The following is a 15914-nucleotide window of genomic DNA, read 5'->3' as shown; positions in this document are numbered from 1 at the left end:
TTTTACTCTAGTCTGTTGACCGTGCCCAAACCGAACCAGGCGGGCCTGCGCACCATCCTAAACCTTTCCCAGTTCAACCTTTCGCTTCCCCAAGAGAAATTAAAGTTGATCACGCCCTGCCAAATAGTCTTTTCTTCAGAAGGGCGGCTTGCTCAGCATTGTGTACCTTCAGGACGCGTATATGCATATCCTGATCTGGAGCCCGCATCGGGAATATCAGCGGTTCTTCCTGGGAGAGGAGCACTTCCAATTCCGAGTGCTCCCTTTTGGTCTCAGCTCAGCGCCACGTGGCTTCATGTTTCGGTCATCGCAGTTTTTCTTTGGCTACAGGGTATTCATATTTGGACTACTGGCTTCTGCGCAGTCCTTGTCCAGTGAAAGCCTCTAGCAACCTTCAGTCTTTCCTCCAGCTCCTATTCTGACTTAGGCTGTCGGTGAACTGGCAGAAATCCTCCATGACGATCTCTCGGGACCTGATATTACTGGGTTCTGTTGGAACACGATCGACTGCAGGGTACCCGACTGTGGACAGGATGACGGATCTGTTGAACATGTGTTAGGTTTTCATTCTGCCAGAGAGTATGTCGGCCTGGTGGTTCCAGAGGCTTCTAGGCCTCATGGCCTCGTGCGTGCTTGCTCTTCCCCTTGCTCGTTTCAAGATGCAACTCAAGCAGATGGCTCATCGGTGCTCCTGTCCAGGCAGTGGACCCGTACACCAAAATGATTCCGGTTCCACCCTGCATGATGCAAGATCTCCTATGGCCAATCTGTCAGTGAGTGCTTATTTTCAGGAGCCCTTCCCTCAAACGATCATTATGACTAACTCCTCCCTTATTGGGTGGGGTGTGACGTTGGATCATCTTCAGGTTTTCGACCTATGGTTGCCACAGGACAGACAATTTCACATAAATTATCTGGCGCGTCTGTCAATTTTCCTGGTACTCAAAGCTTGTTAACAAAGTGGTCCGCATCCGCACAATGCGGTATCCATTTTTTTACATCAACAAGCAGGGCGTTACCAGGTCACCTCCCCTTGCAGATCTAGCATTAAGAGCTGCGAATGGGCCATTCAGCAAATTGTTTGGCTGCTGGCAGTGCACATTCCGGGCCAACTGAATGTGACTGCAGACTCTCAGCCGACGAGCGTTGGTCCGCTACGAGTGGGAACTGAACACGATCCTCTCCAACCTTTTTCACCATTGGGGCACTCCAGAAGTGGACCTCTTCGCGACGTTATCAAACGGGAAACTTCCTCTTTATGCTTCCAGGGATGGACTCGACGCTTCTTCCCTGGGGGATGCTCTCGAGATTCTGTGGCACAACATGAGGGCCTGCGCCTTCTCGCCTCTTCCTGTGATTCACTGGGTGCTATGCAAGCTCAGGGACATGATAAATTGCGCACTCCTGTTCATAGCCCCTTGGAAGCCAGCCAGATTTTGGTTTTCGGAGCTTCAGCATCTGTCATTGTGCCTGCCGATCAGGCTTCCGCCGATTCCTGACCTGCTTCACCGGAGCGATCTGCAAGTTCACCCCCCCTTGCAATCATTCAGCTTGGCGGCCTGGTGCCTGAGTTCAAATCCTTAGTTTCAACTTGTCTGTGGATAATATGCATATTATGCAGGCGGCTAGAAAACCTTCGACAAGGTCTCTGTATAGGAGCAGGTGGCTCTGGTTCTGTCACTGGTGTTTAGCTAAGCAGCTGTACCCCAGAGATGCTTCCATTGACACAGTCCTGTCTTTCGTTTCTCATCTGGCAACTTCAGGCATACTTGTCTTGTTGGACTTATTTGTCGGCTTTCGCCGCTTACCTGTCCACGGACACTTGCTTTTTTTCATTGACAAACCCTTTCATTAAAAGGCCCTTTGCAGGTCTATTGCATCTTTATCCAACTGTGCGCAACCCGCATCCTAAGTGGGAATTGAATGTGGTCCTCGCTGCCTTATGCCATAAACCTTTTGAGCCCATGCCTACGGTGGACTTGAAGTTTCTTTTGTGGAAAATGGCTTTTCTGATTGCGGATTTCGGCAAGACGTGTAAGTGAGCGTCAGGCCTTGTCTGTAGAACATCCATTCCTCACCTTTCATAAGGATAAGGTTGTCCTCTGGACTAATCCTGCTTTCCTTCCAAAGGTGGCATCTGATTTTCATCTAAACCAGTCTATTTCTTTACCCGTCTTCTTGCCAGACCTGGCCTCAGATGCCGAGAGGTTATTGCACGATTTGGATGTCGGACAAGCTCTTAAGTTTTATTTGGACAGAACATCTATACTTAGGAATTCTTCCCAGCTTTTTGTGACCTTCGGAGATCCGAAAGCCTGCCTCGAAAGCAACTATTTCCCGATGAATTGCTTCCTGTCTGAGGCGTATACCGTTCAGGGCCTTCAGCCTCCAAAAGGAATTCATGCCCATCTTGTGCGGGGTCAAGAAGTATATAAAGGGCGCCTGGCGGAGTCCTGATTTGCCCAGGAGGGTACCTGTATACAAAATGCTAGAATTCGGGGTGGGAGATCAGTAGACAGCTGTTGGGTTTTGGATGCTTTTATTTTTCCTCCAAAATAGTTTAGCACAGATTATAAAATTAAATATTTACATGACTCTCGATAAGCACGAAAGTAGACGGACAGATGTTGTTTTACACAGGAAATTCAGGTGAGTATCGTCCTCTTTCTTGTCGGGGTACAATTTCCAAAGTGATGCACAAGTATACGATATAGGTAAGTGAGAACATAGGATTGTTGACGAGGTGCAACCCAAGACTGTGGAAAGTCCGGGGATCTAAACAAGACTGTATACACAAGACTATAAACACAGGGGTTGTGTCACAGAACATTGACACTGGAGTGTTTTAGCCATGCAGGGCTGGGTAAGAGCCCGAGGTGTAGGTGGCCTTCATCAGGATGATTGCTGATTGTGATGCTGTCCGTGTGGGTAATCGTCTGCTAAAGTTGCAGCGGGGGTGCTGTGCTGGAAAGTCCTTTAAGGAGTGCCGGACTGAGAACCCATTTCAAAAGGTAACCTGGGATGACGTGGAAAAATCAGGTCATGGGGGCCGGAAACTGGGCCTGAATCGTCTGGGAGCGGTGCGTGAAGATTTCAGCTGCACTCCTCTCGGCAATGGTTACTTGTGCGGGGCAAGGCGGCTGCCGTTGCCTTCCAGAAATGTTCCCTGGGAAACCATTGGCAGAGCAGCTATGTGGGCTTCCCCATCAGCTTTTTGTAAGCATTACTGCTTAGACCTGAGCTCCAGATCTGATGCTCAATTTGGTCAGGCTGTTCTTAAGAACCTCTTTCAGTAAGGGATTTCCATCCACCAGTTTCTTTTCCTGCGACGAGTGCTTGGTAATCTCCTTAAGCTATGGAGGAAAGGGTATGGGACATAGGAGTATAACAAAGTCACTCTGACTATTTTACTCCTAGTCCATAGTCCCTTTCCTCCATACACCCGCCGTCCCCTCTAATAAGTATCCTCTATTACTGCTTAAAGGTCTCAGACCTGGTGATAGAAAAGGACTGAAGGGACGTGGAGCTAAGTAGGGCGGGGTTATGCCAACCTGCAGTACCCCTGCATAACAAAAGTGCTCCGGTCCCATCCCACTGACGGAATGTCCAAAAAGTATGGGGGAAAGGGGACACTGGACTAGGAGTAACATAGTCACTACGGTGAGTGACTGTTAATCTGGTGCAATGGTAAGAACGTCAATCCCATTTAGTGATTTCCCCCCCCCCCCTCCTCCCCAAAGATATTGTCATGTACCCAACACCTATTAGACTTGGGACTTGATTCAGAAGTGCATTTAGAAGTCGAATTTAGAAGTGTGTCCAATAGCTTCTGAGGGAAAGTTAAATGTAGAAGGGCGCCCAATAGCCTCTGCGGAAGTTGAATTTAGAAGTGTGCCCAATATCATATCGTGCCTGGTCGAATTGACTGATCTCCCTAATAACCTCTGTACAAAGTTTATTTTGGAATGATGCCTAATACCCCCCTTGTATAAAGTCGAATTGAGAGAAGTGTACCTAATAGTCTAATATCCCCTCTACACAAAAAATTGAATCTAGAGTTAGACCTTATACCATCTGTGTACAGTCGAACCTAGAAGTGCAACTAATAGTCTAAAATCATCTCTGTGCAAATTGAAACTGGAAGTGTGCCTCCTAAATTCCACCTAAAAGCTCGTACCAAGCATGAGTACACCCACTCCACCAGAGTTTGTCGGAAACTACCACCGTGGACCGCCCCCCACTCCCTGATCTGCCTTCCCTCCCATCCCCCCCCTGCCCAAATCATCCCACCCCCCTTCGCATTCCCTACCATTCCCCCCTCCAAGCACCAAGCCAGAGGGGCACGATGGTGAGCCAACCACCCTAAGGACCACTCCTCCCCTGAACCCCACCACCTACCAACCAATGTTAACCATGCCCGCCCCCCTCACTATCATAACAGGCACACCCCGCCCTGCAATCATCCACCCCCTGCCTTGCCCACAAACCCCGGCCACCCCCCCCCGACCTCACCCTTTCCCCTCCCTAAAAACTGCACGCCTAGCCCTAGCAAGAACCAAAGCTGCATCCCTCTACCCCTCCGACCCGCCCCCCCCACCCCCCTCTCTCACACTCCAATCGCAACAAAGAAACTAAAGAGGAAACGTACTTGGTCACCCTCATTCTCTCAGCACTCTTCGCCTCCCCTGTCTCGACCTACCACCTCATTCCCGCAATCACCTCCTTCCCCCTTGGCTTCACCCTTCCTGAAACCCCTCTCCCTCGATTTCTCATCAACTGCAACTCCTAACCGCCCACACCCCACCTTCAAATCCCCCTAACCAAACCCGATCATCCTAACACATGCAGCCACCCAATCCCACCCGAAGCCCGCCACTTTTTCTGCTCGCCCACTATTCCCATTGAGCATCACCCACCCTACCCCTCTTCCTCCCCAGTCTCCACTCTCTGCCACCCCCCCCCTTCCACTCCAGCTCCGAGACCAACCTCGCCTGCCGATGTGAACTGCATCCTATTTAATGCCCAATCCGTAGCAAAAACCACACTGCATCTTTGACCTCGCCTCTGACAAACCAGACCTGGTTTTCATCACCGAAACTTGGTTCACTGAAGACTTTGCCCCAATCGCTAATGAAGCCTTCCCCCCTGACTACTCCCTTATCCCACCGAACCGTCCCAGTAGAATTCGTCTTCAAGTCTCTTCCATGCCTCAACCAACCTTCCATTCCTTCCTGCGAATCTCTCCTCGTTACTATCCCTCTTCCCGTCGCTCTCACACGGCTTCCTAATAATCTACAGACCCCCTGGCTACGATAGACAATTCGCAAACAACCTCTGCGACTCCATTGCCACCCTTCAACTAAACCATCCCAACCTCACCCTTCTTGCAGACTTCAACATATGGCTCGACATCCCCACCAAGCCTATGACACTCTCTCTGGTTGACGGTTTAGACGCAATTAACCTCCAACCCCACATAAGTGGCCCGACTCACTATAAAGGACACTCTTGATGCCATCTTTAGGTCCAACACCCTTTAAAGCCCCCCACCCCTATCTGGTCTGATCACTTCATTCGCTCACCTGACCCCCTTCCCTTCCCTTACTCTAATCTGAACCTCAATCTACGCAAATGCTGGAAAAAACTAATAATCGTTCCTGACCTAGCCGATTGCACTACTCCAGTCTCCACCACCTGCCAACTCAACAAACTAACCCCTGACGACTTTGACTCATGGCTCAACGCATCTCTGATGCGGCTCACACCCACTTGCAAACCATCAACCCGACGTGGCCTCTTGCCCAGATGGTTCACTCCTGAGTTGAAGATCACTAAACTATATAAATACCTAGAATGCAAATGGCAGAAAGGCAAAACCCAGGAGAGCAGGGTCACCTTGGCCCGACACCTTTATCAGTACAAGGCCGAAATCCGGAAAGCAAAAAAAGCCCACTACAACTCCCGAATCCTAAACTGCAAAAACCCAAGCAAAGAACTCCACAAAATCATCTCTGAATTCACCAATCCGGCTTGCACCACGACCGTCCCGACCCCCCTCACAATCACTGTGCGACTCACTCTCCCTCCACTTTTACACCACAGCTCTCGAAAGAACAAATACTCCAGCTGCCTCTTGCAACCACCAGGCAACTCTTCCCCCATACCGGCCAGTCCACCAGCTGCGACCACTACGCAACCAACGTTCGAAACCTTTAGTCCAATATCACCAGAACAATTTCTCAAACTTCAATCAGCCCGCAAACCATGTGGCTCGCCACTGGACCCTTGCCTAGCCACAACCCTCAAAGACATTTTTGCTTCCACCTGCGCAGGAGAACACACAAGATCCAAATGCCTCACTTTCCTCTGGTATCTTTCCCGACGCATTCAAAACGGTTCATGTCAAACCTCTAATTAAAAAACCTTCGCTCGACCCTCTCCAGCCCAAAAACTACCGCCCCATCTCAAACACCAGGTTCCTTGCCAAACTCATTGACCGAACCGCCTACTCCCAACTAAATGCCTTTGTCGAAGCCAACAATCCCCTAGACCCCGCCCAATCGGGTTTGAGCCCGTCACGGGACTGAAACCACCCTAACCTCAATCTGGGATGACCTTAAAATTATGGCAGACTCCGCTGGATGCGCTGCACTAATTCTTCTTGACCTATCCGCCTTTGACACAATCACTCAATCCTCCTAGGCCGCCTCCACTCCCTAGGAATTCGTGGAACTGCTCTTCAATGGATAGCTTCATTCCGCAAAGATGGATACCAAATAACAATACTCTCCACCTATACCTCCCAAGTCCCACAAGGAGCATGCCTATCCGCCCTCCTGTTCAATCTCTACTTGATCACTCTCCCACCAATAATTTGTTCACACAACATCCTGTGCTACAACTACACAGACGATGCAACTAATTCTAAAACTCCTGTACTCAAAACCAACTCCTGACCTGACCTCGCCTCCTTGACATAGAACTCTGGATGACCCAAAGCCACCTCTTGTTAAACCCCTCAAAGGGAAATCATGATATGTGGCAACTTCGAACTTCTTCCGCACCCACTACCCTGGCCATCTGCCATGAGCAACTCACCGACCCCCTCCAACTCAGTGAAAAATCTTGGATGCACCCTTGACTCTGACCTAAAACTCTCGCCAAGTCAACATCTCAAAGTCCTGCCACTACCAACTTAAAACCCTTCGGCGCATCTTTCCATATCTCTCCTTTCCCAGCAGACTCTGCGCGGTCCAATCAATCGTTATATCAAGACTGGACTACGCAAACCCCCTATACCTCTGAGTCCACGCGTACCAACTGAATAAACTCCAAAGGGAACAAAACACGGCCACCAAATTGCTACTTGCGCTCAGCCCAAGAGACCACATCTACCCAGCCCTTAAGACACAGCACTCGCTTCCAGTAGCCCAAAGGGTGACTTTCAAAACCTAATGCATCTCCCATCGAGCACTGCATAAAACCAGACCTCAATATCTTCAAGACGAGCTAAAACCCTATCAACCCCCACGCACCCTAAGATCAAGCTCAGCCGGCCTCCTAGTCATACCGAAGACAAACTCAGTCAGGTTAGGCGGATCATCATTCTCAGCCTTGGCCCCCATGCTATGGAACTCACTCCCACCCCACATCCGCCTAACTGAGGATTTAACGTCTTTCCGCAAACTGCTGAAAACCTGGCTCGTCCCCTAAAACCAACCCGTACCAAACTAACCCAAACAGACTAACAGCAACTCAATGACACCAATCCAAAAAACTACCTGATGCGAGAAATTGACAGCTAATAACCCCTAATATAAACTAGAAGAACAAACAGAATTAAACAAATAAAGTAGATCAAAGCAGAGTAGATCAAAGCAGTGAAATGGTTAATAAGAGTAAATCATACGGAAAAAGTAAAGAGATTTAAACTCCTGAAATGGACAGAATGCATGAGGAGTAAAAGTGGATGAAATAGTTAGAATGGATGAAGCAGGTGGAACAGATGAATGCGCTGAGTGGAAGAATGCATGAGTGGAAGAACAGATAACTATATAGTTCGAATGAATATGTAGATCGGATGAGTGTATAGAATGGATCAACATGTTGAGCGGATGGGTGTGTAGAGCGGACGAGCATGTAGCGCGGATGAGTGCATAAATGCAGAGAAGCTAGTAGAACGCAAGAGTGCGTAAAACAGATGAATGTGCAGAACGGATGAGCGTAAACCAGATGAGTGTAGAACAGATGAGTATGTAGAGCGCATGAGTGTGGATAGCGGATGAATACGGAAGTGCGGAGAGTGTAGATTGCTGGAGCGGACGAGTGGATAGAGCGGACGATGATATTGCTCTTGAATGCGGGAAAAGCATGTGTGTGGAGGGGGTGAGTGCGTAAAGCGAACGAGTGCCCAGAGTGAACGGACGTGTTGCGTAGAGCGGACGAGTACGTAGAACGAACACAGATTGCATCCAGTACTGATGAGTGCATAGAATGGATGAGTACGTAGAGCTGCTGAATGCGTAGAGCGTGGGGCAGACGAGTGTGCGTGGGTGGGGCAGACTGGGGTGCATAGAATTGCATGACATACATAGTATGGTTTGGAATGCAGAGAACGTTTGAAAGAGCATATAACCCATCATATCACACCACCACGCTTACCCACTCCTTTACATCACCACTCAACTAGAACAGATACTATGACACCATTCGGTATAACTGTTCTCATACCAACATCTGCCGCTCACTCCACATCATTCTAAGTAAACACTGCTGGTTACACAACCCCCCCCCCCCCACCGGCCAGGCGTTCTCCTCGGCCCCAACGCAGCCACATCCGGTCTGGATAAATCCTGCCAGAACGAACACATACTCGTGATCTCTCAATCACCACACCTACCGCTATGAAGCAGCTGTTACACGAATACCGCACTAGCTGCACACATACCCAGTGCTCACACGCAGCTTTTGACTCTCTACTGATCTGAACTTCGGTTCCCAAGGGCGTTCAACCTACAGCGCCTTCCGACCATACCAATGGTAAATAAGGCGCTATATGAATGCAAAATAACATAACTTGTTTTCAATTCAATAAAAAGGTCCACCTGGCCGCTCTCTGTATACTACATCCCAGAGCAAGGTTTTATGGTGGAAGGTTCCTGTCGTTAAGGCCTTTATGAAAGGGGTTAAAGGACTTCACCCCCCCTATTTCCAACCAAACTCCCACATGGGACTTGAATGTTGTCCTCCCAAGATTAATGTGACCTCCTTTCGAACATATGTTATGTTATGTTACTTGGCATTTATATAGCGCTCTATATCATTGATATGACCTCAAAGCGCTGGTTGAACGCCCTCGGGAACTGTAGTTCTGGTCAGTAGAGGGAGATAGAGTTGTAGGGTGCGTGGGTGCACCAGATGTGTGCAGCTGATGTAATTGCCGGATGGTAGCTGTATCCTAGCGTTTGGTGCCGAAGATATCAGTTGGATGTGTTCAGGCTGCTGGGTGGACAGCCAGACTGGGCTCTGGCTGTGTTAGGCCTGAAGGAAGCATATGTGAGCAACTAGGCCGGAATGTGCTCACCTAGCTGTATTTTATTAGGTTGATTCATGGGGTCATGTTAGCATGTGAACAGCTAGGCTGAATTAATCGGGGGTATAGCTGTGTTCTAGTTGAATGATGGTGTATAGTAGAGAGTAAGCGTAGCAATGGGATATGATGGTTATCTTTAAGGCGCCCGAGAACAGGCACGTGAACAACTATCCGTTCGTTTCATCCATCCATCCATCCGTCCCATCCATCATCACATAGGAATGGGAATGGGATTATGGAGGAAGTGCTGATTTAAGGATGGAGGGGTGATGGAAACGTTCGTAGGGTTGTCCATGAAGGGGAATGAGAAGAAAACAGGGTGATGCAGTAGTGTGGAGTGCTTAAGCAGGTTCTTCAGAAAGCTTTGAGGTTGAATTTAAATAGTGGTAGAGTGGTAGAACTATGCCTATAAAACGGCCTACCTAGTGGCCATCACCTCAATTAGGAGGGGGAGTGAACTGCAGGCCCTCTCAGTTCAGGACCCATTTGTAATTATTCACAAAGAGAAGGTGGCTGTGCACACTCACCCACGTTTTCTGCCTAAATTAATCTCCAAGTTCCATGTGAATCAATCAAACTTCCCACATTCTTGCAAAACCCCATTAACTTGGCAGAAAGAAGCCTCCTTACACTAGATGTGAAGAGGGCAGTAATATACTATCTTGGAAGGACTAAGCAGCTAAGAAAGACCAACCAATTCTTTGTGTCTGGCAGCTTGTAGAGAAGGGGACACAGTCTCTAAATCGGCTATTTCCAAATGGATTGTAAATTGCATTACACTCTCACTCTCTTGCCAAGAGCGATCTAACCTTTGTCTAGAGTTCACTCTGCTTGGGGCACAGGGGCTACCATAGCATTGATTGCAAATGTTCCTCTAGATACCATTTCCAAAGCAGCAACCTGGAGTTGTGTTCATACTTTCACCCAACATTACTGCTTAGACACACACTTGAAGCCTGATTCTCAGGTGGGACAGGCCGTACTAAGACATCTCTTTGATACTGTTCCTTCACACATCCCACCACCATCTCTGGGTACTGCTTGCTAATCTAGCCACAACATGGGATTTAAGCAGATTCACAAACATCAGAATACATGCATTACTCACCGTTATCATATTTCTGATTGTTGTATCTGCTTGGATTCACATGCGCTCACACCTACCTTCTGTACTCGCGCCTCTAATTCTCCCTCATGTTAGAACAAAAGCCACCCAGGGGACCTCGATGCGTGAAGGATTTTGGCTACACGTCACGTTGGAGATAGTTGGTCACGTTCATGCCGATGTCCCTTTTCTATCTTCGAAGAAAAGATGCAATACTCCGAGATTTCCACTAGTTGTCAGACTATATGCACCGCATGTGAATGTAAGCGGATACAACCATCAGTAATGTATGTCATTTAAAAAGGACCAAAGGGGGATCATTTATATAGATTAATAGACCCAATGAACACAATCTGCAAAGTTTTTGCAATTTTAATAATGGATTCTGTCAGAATAGGCCATTGAGCAAAACATCTTGCACTTCGATAAAACAAGATTTAAGAAACCATGCTCAACAAACCATAGTACCAAATACCTTTAACATTTAACTATGGTACTGCCTTTGCTAAAAGGGTAGGAATTCCATGAAATGCTCCCCTTTTATTTGCTTATGTAGACTTGAAGTCTGCTTATTTGGTTTCTGTACCTTTGTGATAAGTTTTTGAAATGCTTCATAGGCCAGGCATGATCAAAATGTATAATGGGAAGTTTGCATATGAATATTACAGTTAAAATTAGACTGGATTCAATAGGGAGTTGTACACACTAATGAAACCTGTTTATGCCTAAAGCAGGGCTGCAACATAGCCCCTTTTCTTTGTAATGTCCATCTGGAAGAATTGTATTCCTACCTAATGTTTAGTTCCTCCCAACAAGAGGATGCACAAATGTAGTCGCTGGCGTAAGCGGACGAACAGTGAACTATTGAACCATACAGAAGGCCTACAGTAAACATTAAATGGGTTGCAAAAGTTTGCGACAGATCACAATCTACAAATCCATTATGCTAAAACGAAAGTGATGGAATTCTGGAGTAGCAAAGCAAAAGTTTAAATGGAATTGTGGCCCTAAACATCATGGAATATAAATATTTGGAAGTTGTGATGTACAATAAAGAAAAGCTGATAACATAGTGGGTGCATACTGGCATCTCGTTTAAATATAAACCCATGAACTTTCACTAAAACTGGCACTTGTCTTGTTTGAACTAAAATGATCCCAATAGTTCTCGAAGACTTGGAAACTTTTACAATCCACCTCAAAAGTTGGTTGAGCAAATTGGAGTGTTACTATTGGCGTTGCATGCTAAGGCGTCCGAAACAAATTTATCCCTAATGGGATGTGAATTAGCAGTGACTTCTATATGCTGAAGCAATAATGAGGTAGGGATAATTTTTCCTTCGATCAGACATCAAACACTACTGACATTTTAAAGGACATGTTGAGAAATACCAGTTTTTGGCTGTTTTTTTAAAGAAAAAATAATTTGTATGGAATTGAAGAACCTCTGACCTAAAATTAATATAAAGTGGAAAGCAAGGATATGGGATTGGCATAACTGCTCAAATCAGATTGCTATCTCTAGGACTAGGAATCCTGCTTCTTTTCCTTGTTGTCCTAGTCCTTAGAAGCCACGTCCTTTAGCAAAGCTCTACCATTGCATCTTCGGTCTACTGCTCAGACAGGAGCTTGTCTGCTTGCCTATAATCCTTGATTGCATAATTCCCTTATGAAATTGCTGAGGCAGGGTCTGCATCATGTTGCACTTTATATTTTTAATTAAATGCATATGTGAAAAATCAATGTGAATATGGATTTTTCAAAGCCCATGAAATATACATTTAGTGCAAATATATCAAAGCCAGGGACCATAAGATGCTTGCTATCTGGACTACTGAAATATACAAAGCTATTTAGTCACTTGAGTGAAATGCTGTGGATTTGTAACCTTCTTTCCTTGCCAACAGATCATTGTGCGATAGCTTTGGGATCCAGTCATGTACAACGGGATTGGTCTTCCCACCCCCCGGGGCAGTGGTACAAACGGATACGTCCAACGCAATCTGTCTGCAGTGCGTCACAAGAAGGATCGTACCGACTACAAGTCTGAGGAAGAATTGAGAAAGCTGGAGTCGCTGCTAGTCAAGAAACCCAACCAGGATATCCTGGACCACGAGCGGAAACGCAAGGTGGAACTGAAATGCCTGGAATTGGAGGAGATGATGGAAGAACAGGGGTATGAACTAAACTCTTCAATATCGTGTTTTCTGCTGCATATTTTTATTTGTCCACATTCCTCCCTCATCTATCTGTGTGGCTTTTCTTTTTAACCTGTTCATCAGAGTATTGACATGGCCCATGGCTGCAAACTGCAGGGATCTAAATTAAGAATGGATAAGCAGGAGCAAAAAGAAGCTCCTGGGTATCCTGCATTAACCAGCGACCAGGTGCCACTTCTGAGGAATGAGGAGCTAGTAAATCACATTTTGCAAATTTAGCTTCCACAAAAGATGTAAAATTATCACTTTGTCCATTATTTATGACCTCTTAGGCTTTACATTTCTTAGTTGTGTCCCAATGGGTGTCCCAAATAAACAGTTGCATTCAAATAGGTGTTTGTTCAGCATCATTTTGCATGGGGAGCCAAAAGTATCTCTTGGCATCTTTTTGTGTCAAGCTAAGCTACTAGGCTACAAATAGTAGCTTAACTCTACGCTCACCTCAATTTCAAACTCTGCTGTGGTTTGGCACTCCAATAACGTAGCTTGTTAGTCTTCGTTTGATCTGGCTCATGTCTGCCAAATGAGCAAAAAAACAAGGGGTGGCCTGGGAAGTCCCTCTGTTGGACATTATTCCCGGTTACGAGAGACTTACCCAGATTCTTTAGCTTACTATCTTTCACAGAGGAGAAATATCCAAAACATACCAGTTTTTGTCCTGCCCTGGGGCAGTACAGCACCAAAATGCTAGGCAATCTCTTCTGAACAAGCGTACCAACAGCAACCCCAGACACGTTTCAGTTGGGTTGTATTTCATTGGTAAGGTGGAGCTGTGCCGCTCTAACAATAGTGAGCAAGGGATCCACGTCTGAATTCCCCTAGCCACTTATGTCGGCTAAAGCAATAGTTTTGGGGGGAAAAAGACTTCGGGTTGGAAAAATATGGCAGAATGTGGTTGCATGGCGCTAGCAGAAGTTGTAGCAATTTTAATTGTCTTGTAGGATTCCCTAGGGCAACTTAGGAAGGCTGGAGTGAATCAAACTATTCCCCTACGCATTGGATGGCAAACTCATCCGTTTGTGAGTCAGCTCTTCTGTGACAATCCATACACCCCCCACCCCCTCCCCATATCCCCTTTTTCCTCAGCCAGTGGATGTCTAGGTGGGTTTATCCATAGGACAGATGGTCACCATCTGTGATTTATCTGCCACCAGACCCAGGTGTATCATTGGACATGTCACGCGGAATATGAGTAGGCTGAAGGAATCTTGTGGATAGGTAGGCCTGTCTCAGGCTGGCTTGTTAATAGAGGATGGTACAGTTTGGCATTTCAGTGCTTTAAATTCTCAATTCTCCCATTATGAATGCTAGATTCCCCACAAATGCTCTATAGTACTCTGTTGCAAGACCAGGGTCTGGCATCTGTGTTTTTTCTTTTAGTACTTAACCTCCCCTCGACCCCTGCTATAACCCCACGATCAATTTGAATGCACTGTACTAAAAGAACTCTTAAACGGGAATTTGCTGTTCAGTGTCACCACAATGTACTGCGCTGATGTACTGGAAGACCTGCGAGAACCTTTCCAGAAAGTGTTTGAAGTAGATTGGCACAACAGGTTTTTCTTTTGGCTATGCCATTTTGGTAATCAAATTCCACCATATGCTGAACATTAGATTACAGGGTAAATTTAGAAATCCTATCCCTTGGTCATTTTGATTAGCAGTGTTTTGGACCACAAAACGTCCAAAAAGACAATTCCGCCTTTTTATATGCTCTTTGCAGAGCCAATGAGGCTCCTTTGATACTGGTTTGGGCTTGATGAGATTTCTCAGACACTGCATTCCACAATAGTATGTGTCTGAATTAATGGAGTTTAGCTGGCCAATCCTGAATAGGTAATCACCAAAGTGATGGGTGCTCAGCTTTGGCATGGTTAGGTTACTTATTTTCTCTGTAAAGAATTCGTTTTCTCCAAAGGACATCAGTCTAATATTCGATAGTTGGGATGATGTTCATCCCAGCAGTATTCAAACATCCCAAGGATATATTTGACTCTTGGACTTGATATGTTTTATATCGCACACCGCTACCACCCAGGGACAGTCTCTAGGTGCTCACGTGGCTTTGCAAGAAAAAGTACTGGGTTGGTTATTAAGGGTAGTGGGATAGGCTGGTTCCAGAACCAGGAGAAACTGGCACCTGTGTTGGGTTGCAGATGGGTTGTTTGTGTGCACTTGCTCGTTAGATCCATAAAGGTGAGGTCCAATGCCTGGGTTGGTTGTTGTATGTGAATGTCAGTTATGTTAGGTGTGTTGGTTTATTTTGTGTGTACATTGCCTGGTATTTAAGGTTATGGTTGTGCACACTGGCTTGTGTCCGTAGGGTTATGGTCCAGTCTCTGGGATTGTTGTGAGTGTTAAGTTGGGTGTGTAGTTTGGCTAGCCCATGGGCGTGTATAGTACAAGATGTGTAGGAGTGGGGGTAGAGTGGGTTATTGGGGGTTGTTACATTGGGTACTCTCAAAGAACTCCCTTGGGAGAAAATGGAATTCTTTGCCTAAGGTTGGCACCATGAATAACAAGGACACTTAAAGCAATTTTAATATTCTACTAGAGTTTCAAGTGAATGGGTAATTCAAATGAAAAACCGCAAACAATGGGGAAAATTGAGTCTGTACTGAGAAAATAGGAACTTGAACACAGAACTTATTAATTAGCATTGTGTACTGTTTCAGGGTTCGAAATTAAAATTCAATGAGCAGGAGCCAAACCCAGCTCCTTGGTGTCAGCCATCACCAAGTAGGCAGGAGCTACCACTGGGGAAACGGGAGAGAGTAGCCAGCGCACTGCAAATATCACTTCCAGATGAGAAACTTTTACTCCTACGTCCTGTCCCCTTTCATCCATACTTGTGGGACATTCCGCCCGTCGGGACGGGACCGGAGTACTTTAGTAAAAAACATAAAAAATTGAAAATGTTTGTCCTATTTTTACATGGAGTATCGCATGTGGCCGTAACCCTGCCCTCCTGAGCTCTGCATCACCCTTCAGTCCTTTC

At 46.4% G+C, this 15914-nt stretch overlaps 1 protein-coding gene across 2 annotated transcripts in view; it reads left to right on the top strand.

Annotated features, from left to right (window-relative positions):
- Positions 1–15914, top strand: part of LOC138580836 (serine/arginine repetitive matrix protein 2-like) — a 1087536-nt gene that overhangs the window by 139226 nt on the left and 932396 nt on the right. For both annotated transcript variants that reach the window (XM_069651699.1, XM_069651698.1), the window contains exon 2: positions 12605–12873. In XM_069651699.1, coding sequence (XP_069507800.1) covers positions 12635–12873 — 239 coding nt within the window. In that variant the 5' untranslated portion in view covers positions 12605–12634. The remainder of the gene's footprint in view (positions 1–12604; positions 12874–15914) is intronic.

Source organism: Ambystoma mexicanum, chromosome 3p (genome assembly GCF_040938575.1).
Source record: "Ambystoma mexicanum isolate Mex_15411 chromosome 3p, UKY_AmexF1_1, whole genome shotgun sequence".
NCBI classification, from domain to species: Eukaryota; Metazoa; Chordata; class Amphibia; order Caudata; family Ambystomatidae; genus Ambystoma; species Ambystoma mexicanum.
The sequence above is the reverse complement of the archived record's forward strand: the minus strand, read 5'-3'. Positions and strand labels throughout refer to the sequence as shown.